This window comes from Camelina sativa, chromosome 5, assembly GCF_000633955.1.
Source record: "Camelina sativa cultivar DH55 chromosome 5, Cs, whole genome shotgun sequence".
Taxonomy (NCBI): Eukaryota; Viridiplantae; Streptophyta; class Magnoliopsida; order Brassicales; family Brassicaceae; genus Camelina; species Camelina sativa.
Window position 1 is genome coordinate 8,808,376 of NC_025689.1, and position 14,659 is coordinate 8,823,034.

Below are 14,659 nucleotides of genomic sequence, written 5' to 3' on the forward strand. Positions count from 1 at the left end.
GTTATGATCTAAGTCAGCCGTCTACTCTTACTCAAATGTTTTTTCCATAAATCAGCCCTAACATACCATAACTAAGCCGTCATTACCTTTGTAACGTGTTACGGCTGCATTATTTAATACATTGTCAACGATTTCTGACGTGGCCTCTGACGTGACAATGATATTTTTGTAATTACATTTTTTTCGATAACATAAAACAAAAGCACACTGGGTATTTTAAAAATACCCAAAATATCCTACTAATAAAAAAGATTTGTTGGTTCTGGTAATATTACCTAAAATACAAATACTGATATTCATAGCAATCTTTTAAGTTGAGACCATAAGAACATAATTGATGCTAAAATATTGGAAGATTAATATAAATTTATAAAACAAAATAAATTAGTCACTCCAATCAAAATTGAACAGTTGTTTATCCCACCATATTCATATATTCCAATAGTAGTGATCCACACCAATTATACCCAAATTCAACTTTTTTCAAAACTGGTACTTAGCTATTAAATTTTCACATACTTAGCATTTGCTATGAACATGATAGAAAAGCATATAGCTAACAAACACTACAAATAACCTCATATAGAAATCATCAAAACGAATACAAATTCTAACAAAAACAGAAAAGTAAGTGTGTGATGTGAAAACAAAGCTTTCCACAAATATAAACAACACACAAACACAACAGTTTTTTTTGTTTAATACTACTAGTACTAGAGTTCAATAAGATATTGTTTAGTACTACTAGAGTTTAATAAGATATTGATTTTTATAAAAAAACATAGGAGAGAACGATGAGGCAAACGGGAGCACGACAAGTTTGATAATGTCGGGGAGGAAAAAGATTAAGAAGATTTATTAATATTAATATTAAAATTAAGTCTCTTAATCAAAATCAAAATTAATGAAAATACTAATAAAGTAAAAGAAAGAAAGAAAGAAGAAGAAGAATGGCATTGTTGTTGGTATGGCCACTACCAGACATAAGGGACCTACGCTTCTCATCACTCTCTCCACCACCTAATCCTTTCTCTTCTCTCTTTCTTCTTCTTCAAAAACTCTCTCTTTCAGATTTCAAGAAACCCTTAAAATCCTCTCTCTGTCTCTTTCTGTTTGTTTGTTTTCTTGTTTCCTTCTCCCTCTCTCTCTCTCTCTTTCTTTCTTTCTTTCTTTGTCTCCTTTCCCAGGTTTTTTCTTTTGCTCTCTCTCTGCTCTGCCTTCTTGTTTCTCAAAAGACTCTCTCTTTCGTGTTGATTCTTAGGGCTCTTTCATTTTTGTGTTGCTGTTGTTGTCTGTCTCTGATGATTACTGAACTTGAGATGGGGAAAGGTGAGAGTGAGCTTGAGCTTGGTCTTGGGCTGAGTCTTGGCGGTGGAACAGGAGCCAAGATTGGTGGTAAATCAGGTGGTGGCGCGTGGGGAGAGCGTGGTAGGCTTTTGACTGCTAAGGATTTTCCTTCTGTTGGCTCTAAACGTGCTGCTGATTCTTCTTCTCACGCTGGTTCATCTCCTCCTCGTTCAAGGTTCGTCTTTTATAACTAAATCAAGTGTTTGATGTGAAATTGTTATTCTTCTTGGAACAGAGTTTGTTGTTTAGGAGTTTCTTAAAGATTCTTTAGTGTGTTTAGCTGTTGTTAAATAAAGCTCTCTAGATCAATCATGCAGAAAGAGTTGTGTATTCTTGATCTTTAGTTTATGTTGGAACAAGGGCTCTGTTTTTGGAATTAGGAATCTTGATTAGCTGAATCTGTTCTTGGTTGTTGTTGAATTTGTATATTTAGACAAGTCCTGACTGATATATGTTTGATTTGGTTGTAGCAGTCAAGTTGTGGGATGGCCTCCTATTGGGTCACATAGGATGAACAGTTTGGTCAATAACCAAGCTACAAAGTCGGCAAGAGAAGAAGAAGAAGCTGGTAAGAAGAAAGTGAATGATGATCATCAGCAGCCTAAAGATGTGACAAAGAAAGTGAATGGGAAAGTGCAACTTGGGTTTATTAAGGTGAACATGGATGGAGTTGCTATTGGAAGAAAAGTTGATTTGAATGCTCATTCTTCTTATGAGAATTTGGCACAAACTCTAGAAGATATGTTCTTTCGCACTAATCCTGGTACTATCGGGTTAACTGGTCAGTTCACTAAACCGTTGAGGCTTTTGGATGGATCGTCTGAGTTTGTACTTACTTATGAAGATAAGGAAGGAGATTGGATGCTTGTTGGCGATGTTCCTTGGAGGTAATAGAATGTTTTATTATCTCTTAATATCTGATAATTGTGTTTCAATGATCTAAAATGTTTTCGTCATCTTTTTAGAATGTTCATTACCTCGGTGAAAAGGCTTCGAGTGATGAAAACCTCTGAAGCTAATGGACTCGGTATGTGAAACTATCTTGTCTTGATGTCTCTTATTGTTTGTTGAGAATGGAATGAAAAGGTTGGACTGACTGAAACATGTTAATAATATATGCAGCTGCAAGACATCAAGAACCGAAAGAGAGACAACGAAACCAGCCGGCTTAGAGCTCTTTTTCGACAATACGCTGTTACAGGTTTTATATTTTGGGGTTTTTTGCAAGTCTAGTAGTATACTTATGAAGCAAGGCATAAAGGAGAAGAAGCATAAGCTAGATTGATCTTTATATCCAGTTTGTGTATTTCTCTTGGTTCTTCTAATGGTTTTTTTTTTTGTGGTTGTCTTTAGGTTTCTTTTTTTTTTTGGGCTGTCTTTTTTTAATTTGCGGTTGCGATTTCACCATATACTATGGATTGAAGAGAATGCTCTTTATTTCTTTTTACTACACTGTAAATATTTGAAGCGCTTATCTCTAATAGTATGGTCTTTAAGGTTTTTTTTTGTTTATGAGTTTGCTCTTGTTTTGATTCGAGAAACTAAAGTCATTTGTGGATACTTTTTCTCCTCAACTTCTACAATCATAAGCATTTAGATCAAATATGTTATCAGAAACAAATAACAATGTACTAACAACTCATAAAAACGTACTTTACTTCCTAAAGTAATGGATTACACTATTCTGTTAACGAACGTTGTCACTTACATGCCTTTGGTGGTGAAATCTTGGTGTTGTTGATCTCTAATGCTTCAAATAAAAAAAGTTCTTAACAGTAAGATCATCACTCACTCAAGTTCTTAACAGTAAGATCATCACTCACTCATCAGAGCTTATATTAGATAACATTGAAAGAAACTATGTGACATGAAAAACTGAGAACTGATCCTACAGATCAAACTCCAATATCATGGATTTACATAAACTGAAGAGAAAAGTGGCAAAGGGAACAAACAAAGACACCGAATGAAGGAGATGAGAGGGAAAAGCAGAGCGAGCTTAACTGTGAGACTTAGTCTGAGTTAGAGGGTTCTAACACAAGTATCTTCTCCAGTTACAAACAAACTAATGTCACTATTAAAGATTACCAACTTTCTGAACTTTGACTTGACTGACTGTTCTCGAATAACCAAGCAAATCATGCCATGTATACGTATACCAAGTCAAAGTTTTTTTGTCTGGTCGTGGTGAAACTCATCATTTCAACTTGTGTTCTGTGAATGATGAGTGACATCTCCAATCCAAAAACCACACCCTCACACATGTATACATACCAATCTTCGACGTTGCTTTGCTTGAAGAACATAATTCTGCCTCAATAAATTCATGATGTCGGAATCCCATCTGCAATTTCCCTCTTTACTTTTACTCTACTGTATCGTCTTTGCTTCAAGCTTCATAGTGATCAACGCTCTTGCTTGTCGTCATGATCAGATCCAATCTCTTCTGAAGTTCAAGAACGAGTTCGAATCCGGTGGTTGCAACCACAGTGACTACTTTAACGGTGTCTTGTGCGATAACACGACTGGTGCTGTCACGAAACTACAACTCCCAATTGGCTGCTTCACTGGAATTCTCAAACCCAACAGTAGCCTCTTCGAGTTCCATCAGCTTAGTTACCTGAATCTTTCTCACAACAACTTCACATCCTCTCCACTATCTTCTGAATTCAGCCATCTCAATAAATTAGAGGTCTTGTCTCTTTCTTCTAATGGCTTTACTGGTCAAGTTCCTTCCTCATACAGTAACCTAACCTTGTTAACCAAGTTGGATATCTCACATAACGAGCTCACTGATAATTTCCAACTTCTCCAGAATCTCACCAAGCTTTCCATTTTGGACCTTTCCTATAATCAATTCTCTGGAACCGTCCCTTCTTCTCTGCTCACTATGCCTTTCTTGTCACATCTTGATATCCGTGGAAACCATCTCACCGGTCCCATTAAAGTTCCCAACTCTTCTTCGTCATCAAGGCTCGAGCACTTGTTCCTTGGGCATAACCATTTCCAAGGAATAATACTAGAGCCTATTTCAAAGCTAATAACCCTCAAAGAACTCGACCTCTCTTTCCTAAACGTAAGCCAACCAATTGACTTAAGAATCTTTACCTCTCTCAAATCATTGCTGAACCTGGAGCTTTCCGGTAATAAGTTATTAGCTGCAAGTCTAACCTCAGATTCTGTTGTTCCACCAAGTTTGTACCGGTTGATGTTAAAGAACTGCAACATCAGCGAGTTCCCAAAGTTTCTAAAGAACCTACAGAATCTTGAACGTTTAGACCTTTCCAACAATAGAATCAAAGGGAAAGTTCCAGAGTGGTTATGAAGTCTTCCCCGATTGAGCATAGTGAGTCTTTCTAAAAATTCCTTCACCGGCTTTGATGGTTCCACAGAGATTCTCCGTAACTCATCAGTTACAATGCTAGATATTAGCTTAAACTCTTTGACAGGACCACTCCCTGTTCCACCACTCTTGATCATCCTCTTTTCTGCATGGAACAATAGTTTCACAGGAGACATACCTCTTTCAATTTGCAACCGAAGCTCTCTCGACGTTCTTGATCTATCCTACAACAATTTCATCGGCTTTATTCCTCAATGCCTGAGTAAGTTATCAACAGTCAATCTCCGGAAGAACAACTTGCAGGGAACTCTTCCCGACACATTTTATAGCAATTCTCTGCTACAAACACTTGATGTTGGGTACAATCAAATAAACGGAAAGCTTCCAAGGTCTCTGGTGAACTGTTCTTTTCTAAAGTTTCTGAATGTGGAGCACAACGAAATATCAGACGTGTTTCCTTTCTGGCTCAAGGTCTTGCCGGATTTGGAAGTCGTTACCCTCCGTTCGAACATGTTTTATGGTCCTGTATCTCTTCCTCAAGGACCTTTAGGGTTTCCCAAGCTGCGGATACTTGATATATCAGATAACAGCTTTAACGGAAGTTTGTCACCAGAGTACTTTGTAAATTGGAGTGCATCATCAAACAAGATATATGGAGATGGGCAGATGTATATGGGAGACTATATGAATGCTCTCTATCAGTATGTTAATACTTTAGACTTGCGATACAAAGGTCTATCTATGGAGCATAAAAAGGTACTGACTTTCTATGTTGCCATAGATTTTTCTGGAAACAGACTTGGTGGACAGATCCCAGATTCTATCGGTCTCTTGACGGCACTCATTGCCCTCAACTTATCCCACAACTCTTTCACTGGCCAAATCCCGGTGTCTTTTGCCAATGTTACCGAACTCGAGTCACTAGATCTGTCTCGAAACAAACTCTCGGGTAAAATCCCTCAAGAACTCAAGACCCTCTCTTTTTTAGCGTACATAAATGTCTCTCATAACCAATTCACGGGAGAAATACCAAAAGGGACACAGATTAGTGGGCAACCTATATCCTCCTTTGAAGGGAATGCAGGGCTTTGTGGTCTTCCTCTCCAGAACATATGCTTTGCCCCTAGTGCTCCCCCAACACAACAAGAAAAACATGAAGATGAGACAGAGGAAGAAGAACTGTACTTGAGCTGGAAAGCAGTAGGAATAGGGTATGGACCTGGACTATTGTTTGGATTGGCAATAGGACATGCCATTGCCCGGACTGGCTCGTCAAGATAATTGGTCCGGATAGGTGCAGAAACCGTTAGAGTTGCTCCGTTCTTGCGTTTTGATCCTTGGATCCTCTGTCAAGTAGTTCATGTGTATGTAATCATATGTATAAAAGACATTCTCTTCTCACCAGCTTTTCCTGTTTCATTTACAATCTCAGCCAAGTCAGTATCTCTGAACTCATGGATAAAAAAAATGGTGTTCACATGAAAGTCAACAACAGATGAATATTTTCAAATGAGAAAATGGATTAAACAATGGAAAATGACAGAGAATTCAGCAAAGAGAGAATCATGTCCTAGCTTTACAGAAGAGGAAAGTGCTTAAAGAGTCAGATAGACACAATTACAATATACAAACTTCAGATATATCTAAACCCCCAGTGTATCAGTCCAAGTTGCTAAACCCTCTAAACCATAGAATCGGATTCAATAGATTTCATTTCATGATGGTGTCAAAATTAATCGACCCTTGAGTTGGTGTTCGTAACTATATTATCAAAGTTTGAAACTAAGACTTAAAGACTGAGACACAGAGTTCCAAGAAACTTTTAGTTTACTCAATACTCTGATTGACTCTTGAGTACTAAACAGTCAATTTATCAACAATTTCAACCATCAAGGTTTGTATAATAGTATGCTCTTTCTCTAAAGTTGACTTCTGTATGGATTTAATGTTCCAAGGAATGCTTACATCCTCATAACGATCTCCAAACGGCTCAAGAAAATGACAACATTCTCAAAAGATCAAAACAGATCACAGATTAATGGCTGTGCACAGAATTTATGATGACACTGATCAATGTCCAGAATAAAAGGCAAACTTTTAAGATAACCATGTGGTCCATGTCTTAATTATTCTTTAACCCAAAAAAACTATTCAAGTCTTTTTCTTAGTCCCTGCCGCAATTATTAAATTAAGTTTACTTCTTTGTGAGCACTAACAGACCATCTCTCTAGAATCTTTAATAAGTGTTCTCCAATATATTAAGTTTACGCCACTGAGTGTGTGTGAATCTAACACGTATGAGATAACAACTAATCCAATCCTAACTACCTACAAGCCTAAAAGTCTTTGCCGAACATGGATGTATATGGTACGTCTAAAAGTCTTCTACATCTCTTTGCTTATTATATTCTTCTTTAAAAAAAAAGTTTTCATGATTACCATGTCATGTCTGCGTTTGCATTTTCTCTTGGTTCTCTTACTTTGTTGTGTCTTTGTTTCGACCGTCTTTACGATTGATGCTCTTGTTGTCGAACTTGCTGGTTGCCGCCCTGACCAAATTCAAGACCTAAAGCAGTTCAAGAACGAGTTTGATTCCCGTGATTGCAACCAAACGGACTACTTCAATGGAGTACGGTGCGATAACATGACGGGCATGGTCACAGAGCTACAGCTCCCACGTGGCTGTCTCACTGGAATCCTTAAGCCCAACAGTAGCCTCTTCGGGCTGCATCATCTCCGTTCGCTTGTTCTGTCTTTCAACAATTTCAGTTCCTCTTCAATCCCTTCCCAATTTGGCAATCTCAACAAATTAGAGGTCTTGGCTCTTTCCAATAATGGCTTCATCGGTCAAGTCCCTTCCTCAATTAGTAACCTAAGCATGCTTGCCTATTTAGACCTTACCTATAACGAGCTCACCGGTCGTTTTCCACCTGTACAGAACCTAACCAAGCTTTCCGTTTTAGGCCTTTCCCATAATCACATATCTGGAAACATCCCTTCTTCTTTGCTTACACTGCCTTTCTTGTCAACACTTGATTTGTCCGGAAACCATCTCACCGGTACTATTGACGTTCCAAACTCCTCTTTTTCATCTACGTTATTGAGCCTACGCCTTGCGAATAACCAGGTCGAAGCACAAATCCTAGGGCCTATCTCTAAGTACATCACCCTCACAGACCTCGATCTTGCTTCCCTAAACATAAGCCATCCAATTGACTTAAGGCTCTTCTCCTCTCTCAAATCTTTGTTGAACCTCCGCTTATCCGGAAACAAGTTAGCACCGGCCAGTTTCGGCTCACATCCAGACATCCCATTGAATTTGAACTTGAAAAATCTTGCCTTGTCGGGCTGTGGCATCAGTCAGTTCCCAAACTTCTTAAGGAGCCTTCGCAACTTGGAGCTTATAGACATTTCCAACAATAGAATAAAAGGGAAAGTCCCTGAGTGGTTTTGGAACCTTCCACGTCTGAGCATAGTGACTATTTCTAACAACTCTTTCACCGGATTTGAAGGTTCGGAGGACGTTTTAGTGAATTCATCGGTGAGGTTATTAGATTTGGCATTAAACAAATTTTCAGGACTATTTCCTAAACCACCACACACTCTCAACCTCTTATCTGCATGGAACAATAGCTTCACAGGGAACATACATCTTACAATTTGCAACCGAAGCTCTCTTTCTGCTCTTGATCTCTCTTACAACAACTTCACCGGTTCAATTCCTCAATGTCTGAGTAAATTCCGAAGCTCTCTCACTGCTGTTAATCTCCGAAGGAACAACTTGGAGGGAAGTCTTCCAGACATATTCTATGATGGTTCCTTGCTTCGGTCACTGGATGTTGGTTACAATCAACTAACTGGGAAGCTTCCGAGGTCTCTTCTGAATTGCTCATCTCTCAAGTTTCTAAATGTTGACAACAACAGAATCGAAGACACGTTTCCTTTCTGGCTCAAGGCATTGCCTCATTTGCAGGTCCTTAGCCTGCGTTCAAACAAATTTTATGGCCCAATATCTCTTCTTGGTCAAGGTCCTCTTGCATTCCCTGAACTGCGCATACTTGAAATATCAGATAACAACTTTACAGGAAGCTTGCCACCAAATTACTTTGTGAACTGGAAAGCATCATCACTCCAGATGAATAGAGATGGGAGAATCTATATGGGAGACTACAACAACCCTGAGTATAACTATCAAGATACCACGGATTTGCAATACAAAGGTCTATTCATGGAGCACACAAAGGTCCTTACTTTCTACAGCAACATTGATTTATCTGGTAACAGATTCGAAGGACAGATTCCTGAATCTATCGGTCTCTTGAAGGCTCTTATTGCACTCAACTTGTCAAACAACGCTTTCACAGGCCATATACCTCTATCTTTGGCAAATCTTAAGGCACTCCAGTCACTAGACCTGTCAAGAAACCAACTCTCAGGGACAATTCCTAATGGACTCAAGACCCTCTCGTTTTTGGCGTACATGAATGTGTCTCATAACCAACTCACAGGTGAAATACCACAAGGGACACAAATCACTGGACAGCCAAAATCCTCCTTTGAAGGGAATGCAGGGCTTTGTGGTCTTCCTCTCAAACAAAGTTGCGTCAGGACTAACGCACCACCAATACAACAACCAGAGCAAGAAAAAGAAGAAGAAGAACTACTGAACTGGAAAGCAGTGGTAATAGGATGTGTGCCTGGACTGTTGTTTGGACTAACATTAGGACATGTTATAGCTTTATACAAGCCGGAGTGGCTCGTCAAGAAAATTGGTCGGGATAAGCATAGAAACCATTAAGATTGTTTCTGGTTTTGTGTTTGATCTTTGAATGACTGCCCATTTCTTTTTTGTAACCAAGCATCTCATATATATAACAAAGACACTCTCTTCACCAGCTTTTTCCTATATCATATTCATAATCCCAGCCAAGGTCATCGTCACTCAAGCTGCACAAGTAGTGGAAGAGGGAAACGTCAACATGATTCAAAGACAGCGAACACATGAATATTTTCAATCATTGCCCACAACAATATTCATCAAACAATGCGAATGACTGAGAATCCAGAGAGAATCAGTCTTAAGGTATATAGTTCATTACAGAAATACACAAACTCCAGACGAACCTAAACCCTAGTTTAAGCCCCTAAACCCAAAATTCAGAAGATCAATCCGAGTTATTTACAAGAGAATTGGATTGTTCTTGCTAATGAAATCGAGAGAAACTAAGCACAAATCAAATCACCTAGAGGAGATTCTTGATTTCGGATTCCACCACCGAAACTTCGATGAGAGTGCCGGTGATCGCAATTGCTCCGCCGTTATCGGGCGAGTTTCCTTCGTCGAGTTTCACCAATTATTAACATTCCGGTTTACTTGAATTTGAAATACCGGTCTGGTGTCAACTTTGGTTTTAGCTTCTTCTTCTTCTTCTTCTTCCGGTTAACTTTTGTGAGTAAAAAAGAGATGTTTTTTTCCCGTTTCCTTTTGTTAAGAGAGTAATGAAAGGTTTAAAATAGAGACTAGACTTCTTGGTGTTGTTGATCTGCAATGCTACTATGCTTCTAGTAGAGAGATGCCTCTGGCAATCTTTTAAAGATAAAATGAGTTACCAACTTCAGAAAGCCTTTCTACAAAAATTCTTTACAGAATTTTTTGTTGATTTACTGTTACATTTTTTTTTTTTTCAGCTTTAAGCTCCATCAAATGAGCGACAGAGAACCATACAAAAAATTTCAGTACACTAATAACAGAACAAATGCTACATTTGACAAAGAGAAGTCTTTTAGTCTTTACCGCCCCACCAAAACGGATGCATAACTTTCTCCTACCGTGCCTCCCGTTCTTGCTTCACAGAAAGGTGGGAAGACGAACAACAACAAACGAGCAGAGAAAGGCTTACTCAAAATTTTCTCCATCTGCATCAATGTTGTAACTGATTAATGCCATAGGAGCAAAACACAGAGACCAAGGATATAACAACATTATGATTGATGAGATCGTACCTCAAGATATATCACAAAGATAAACTTTTGCAAACTAGTTGCAGATGGCCAGCTTCCCCGTCACCTCATCGGCCAAGCCATAATCCATGCTTAGCTCGGACATCGGTGGGATGTTCTCCGTTGCAAAGAGCATGACCCGGGGGAACGACAGATGGTTATGGTCGTACAAAACAAACTGCACCATCACATTCGGTTCTTTGCTGTGACTAATGTAGCAAGCCACGTTCCTCATTTTTGACACATCCATTGCGAAATCCAGTGGAGGGAGAGATGGGTAATTCGGCCTAACGTTATCCGGGTACACTTCAGATAAATCGCCCCAGTTACTCCATTGGTCCGTGAAGCGACCAGGATAGACCATAACATCCCCATTCATTGACAGAATCTCAGCTTGATGTCTTGTGACAACAACACCTGCGTATTCGCATATGAAAGAGCCAGCTTCAATTAGATCGAGTGTCCTGACACTCCAACAGGTATCCTTGGATCTGAAAACCTCTAGCCTTTTCCTCAATCCCTTTTGTGTCACACGGCTCTTACAGCCTGGACCACACTTGCAGAAGTCCCCACATTCAAATACCACACGCTTCCCGCTCAATAGATGCCCGTTATCATCATATGCAAACTCACCACCGTTCTTCCTTGCACAGAGACAATCATCTGTACAGGCGTTAGTACAATCACAGCCAGTCCTGTTGATCCCCCCACCTTGACCAAAAATTCCAGGAGGAAAGATAGATTTTGCAATGTACTCATAGTGTATCGGTTCTTGATCCCCATCTATGTCATTATACAGAAACACACAGACATTCTCCTTCTTGTTAGAAATATCTAAGCTAACATACCCATGAGGCCTAACCTTCAACGGCTCAAGTCTAAGTGTTTGTGCATCCCTCATTACCGCACTAGCCCTCCTAGGTTGCCCTTCCATCCTAACCAACTTAAATTTGAACACTCCATAACCGGACTTCCCAACAGCAAACCAGCAATCTACAATCTGATACAAACCATCATAGACATACACCTTCGAGGTAACGCTGTTCTCATACTTAATTCCTCTAATCACCCGTACCTCAATGCCATAGTGCATACTCCTCTCCATTCCCAGGTTCCCACCTACAAGCCTCTGGTCCTCACACTGCCTGTGTTGCTTATCCTGCCCACCGTGACCAGTATAAACCAGAACATCTCCTTGATCTTCATCATCCTCATACCCACCTGATACAATAATGCTTGTAGCTATAGGCTCTTTAGTAGCACTCCGATCAGCCGTTAAACAGTCAATCCCAGCTTGTTGCTGACCATGTAAACCAATGACGCAAAGCTCCATCCTGTAGAAGAAAACATCTCCAATCTCAACCCCAGCTACTGGACCAACTATGTGCTTCTCGTAGTTTAACCACAATCCTTTAGCCTTCATCATAGACGCAGCTATCATATCGCTCCTCCCTCTACGCCCCTTACCAAGTAGAGGTTGAGACTTCCTCTGCTCCGCTATTAGATGAACCCTAAGACACTCGTAAACCATCCGAGTTTGTTTCACGAGTTGCCGGAGTTGCTTCCGTTGATCATGACCTGGAATCGTAACTCTCGCCAGCTCTCTTGGTCTCTCGAAACTCGTCTTCGGAGGAGGCGGGACACCAAATTCCCGGTTATCCCCTAATCCCGGAGGCGGTTCAACGAATCCCCGGTTATCTTCTTCATCCGGTACAGCAACGAGCGCACGGGAATCCAATCCGTAAACGGAGACTCCGTCTAATCCTTCGACCTGCCACGGCTTGAATGCGGAGCGGAAGAGCTTGGAGATACGTACGAACTCGGCGATGAGATGATCGTTACTGGCTGATTGATCGGAGATAGGTGATGGTGGAGTTTGCAATTCTTCGACTGGCTCCGCCTTAACTTCCAGATTTCCGGTGATAACAGTTTCGCCGGCTGTGGTTCCGGCGGTTGAAGATTGAGAATCCGGCATTAGGTTGAGGTCAGGAAATGGCATCACTGTACTCATCCTACCCAATGAACCGAAGACAATACCCGGGCTCCGAGTCCGGAAACTATTCGGGTCACGATTCGGGCCCGGCCTCCTTAGTTTGCTTGCATCTCTTCGAGGCTGCCTCAACTTGTCCACGGGACTGTTCCTGTTTGGGCAAAGAAAAAAAAAATCAAAATTGGGTTAGTTCAATTAATTTGTACGATACATATTTTTCTTATGAAAAATATTAGAAAGAATGAATTTTTTTCTTTCTTCACAATTCATATAATTCAAATTAAAACTATAGATTTAATAATCTTTTGTTATTGTAACTTACAAAAAAAGAATTTTATTATGAAAATATGTTGTAATGTGGATACACTAGTTTAAAGTATGATATTAATGGGTTTAAATTATTTGAAAAATTTAAGCTATAATTTGATTTGTGATGGGTTTGAACTGTGAACCCAATATGCAATTTCTAGTATAATCTTCATTTATAATAACAATACATTTAGTTACAACTAAATAAACTAATTTTTAGAAATTTTTAAAAAATGTCACCTATTTCCATCCGTAAAATCCATGATAAACTATATGGACAAATCTTTAGAACATTATGGTTATGAATGGTTATTAGTTTTTAGATGGTTTTTGGTTTTTAGATTTTAGATTTTGGATTTTGGTTTCTGATTTTTTTGGTTTAGATTTTGCTATTCATTTTAAAATTAATAAATAAAAACTATAAAGTCAGAAATAAAACATATTCACGTTGAAAGAATTTTTTTCACAAAAACCATAAAATTATGGTTTTTAGTTTCTCTTTGAAATTGCAAGAAACCACTCAAAAACTAGTTTCCCTAAATTTAAGGGAATCTATTTTTAAAAAATCTTGAATGGTAAAAAAATAGATTTTCAAAGAATCAAAATTCAAAAACTACCTAAAACCATTCAAGGCCATATGTTTTAGATATTTTACAATGTGAAAAAATAGTTTAATATGTGATATTGATGGGCTTAAACCCACTATGTATTTAAAAAAAAAATAAGTTATAATATGATACGGTAATTTAAAATGTGAAATTGATGGGCTTCAACCCAATATGTAACGTATGGGTTTTATCTTCATTTTAAAAGGATAAAATTGTAAAATTATACCAGATATCTTCGTCTTCTTATGATTGAAAACCCTATTTTACAGCGGCGGCAACTATGTGTTTTTATCCTCATTGAGCCTGTTCGTTTCGTCGTCGCAAGTACCTGCGGCTGCGGCAGCCGCATGTGTTGTTGTTCGTTTGGTTGCCGCAGGTGCTTGCGGCAAGACGCTGCGGCGAACGCTGATTCTAATTTTGGACGTCGATTAGTTGCGGCGATCAAAAAAGTTGCGTTTGCCGCAGTCGCTGCCGCTGTCGCAGCCGCCTGCGTCAGACAAACGAACACGCTCATTATCTTGAGTTTTAACCATTATTTTCTGATTAAAACCACAACAATAAAGATCTTGTAATATAATAATTAATACTCTTAGTTACAATTAAGAAAACTAAATTTTAGCGAAAGTTAAAAGAAGTCATCTGTTTCCATCCGCAAACCATAACACGATAAAGAGACAAAATTTTGGAACATTGTGTTTGGAGATTTTGTAGTAAATATTTTGACGTATTAGTTTTGTAATCAAATCTATATACATATACATGAATTTTCAGATTGGAATTCATCATAGCGATAACTAATAAAATTGTAAATGAAGGTTTGGAGAATACCTCATTTCCTCTACTATGGATGACTTAACCAAAAAATAAAATTTTCTCTCTTTGCATACGAGTTTTAGATACTTTGATAAAGGACAACAACAACGTATTTATAGACTAATGATAAATGATAATAGTTCAACAACTATAAATGTAAATTATATTATTCATAGAAACATATCTTGTATATATTAATTGAGAATATATATTTCAGAGTAGAATTATAAAATTTTAAGAAAAATATGA

The 14,659-nt window shown here is 38.7% G+C and overlaps 5 protein-coding genes across 6 annotated transcripts; 4 read left to right on the plus strand and 1 right to left on the minus strand.

Moving 5' to 3' along the window:
* On the plus strand, positions 983-2,907 carry LOC104786243 (auxin-responsive protein IAA13-like). 2 transcript variants are annotated; one of them, XM_010511604.2, is made up of 4 exons: positions 983-1,522; positions 1,818-2,234; positions 2,313-2,374; positions 2,470-2,907. In XM_010511604.2, exons 1-4 carry the CDS (start codon positions 1,302-1,304, stop codon positions 2,517-2,519), a joined length of 750 nt encoding a protein of 249 aa, XP_010509906.1. In that variant the 5' UTR covers positions 983-1,301; the 3' UTR covers positions 2,520-2,907. The 2 variants fall into 2 exon arrangements, with proteins under 2 accessions (XP_010509906.1, XP_010509907.1); XM_010511605.2 differs by having other exon boundaries at positions 990-1,522; positions 1,821-2,234; positions 2,470-2,859.
* On the plus strand, positions 3,677-4,672 carry LOC109132824 (receptor like protein 30-like). The gene has a single exon (XM_019245241.1). The coding sequence runs from the start codon at positions 3,677-3,679 to the stop codon at positions 4,670-4,672; it is 996 nt and encodes a 331-aa protein (XP_019100786.1).
* LOC104786245 (receptor-like protein 12) lies at positions 4,766-5,971 on the plus strand. Its single transcript, XM_019245242.1, has one exon. The coding sequence runs from the start codon at positions 4,766-4,768 to the stop codon at positions 5,969-5,971; it is 1,206 nt and encodes a 401-aa protein (XP_019100787.1).
* Positions 7,130-9,596, plus strand: LOC104786244 (receptor-like protein 12). The gene has a single exon (XM_019245788.1). It carries the CDS (start codon positions 7,131-7,133, stop codon positions 9,486-9,488), a length of 2,358 nt encoding a protein of 785 aa, XP_019101333.1. The 5' UTR covers position 7,130; the 3' UTR covers positions 9,489-9,596.
* LOC104786246 (histone-lysine N-methyltransferase family member SUVH2-like) lies at positions 10,293-12,850 on the minus strand. Its single transcript, XM_010511606.2, has 2 exons — positions 10,694-12,850; positions 10,293-10,606 (listed from the first exon to the last, which is right to left on the minus strand). The coding sequence occupies exon 1, from the start codon at positions 12,699-12,701 to the stop codon at positions 10,728-10,730; it is 1,974 nt and encodes a 657-aa protein (XP_010509908.1). The 5' UTR covers positions 12,702-12,850; the 3' UTR covers positions 10,293-10,606; positions 10,694-10,727.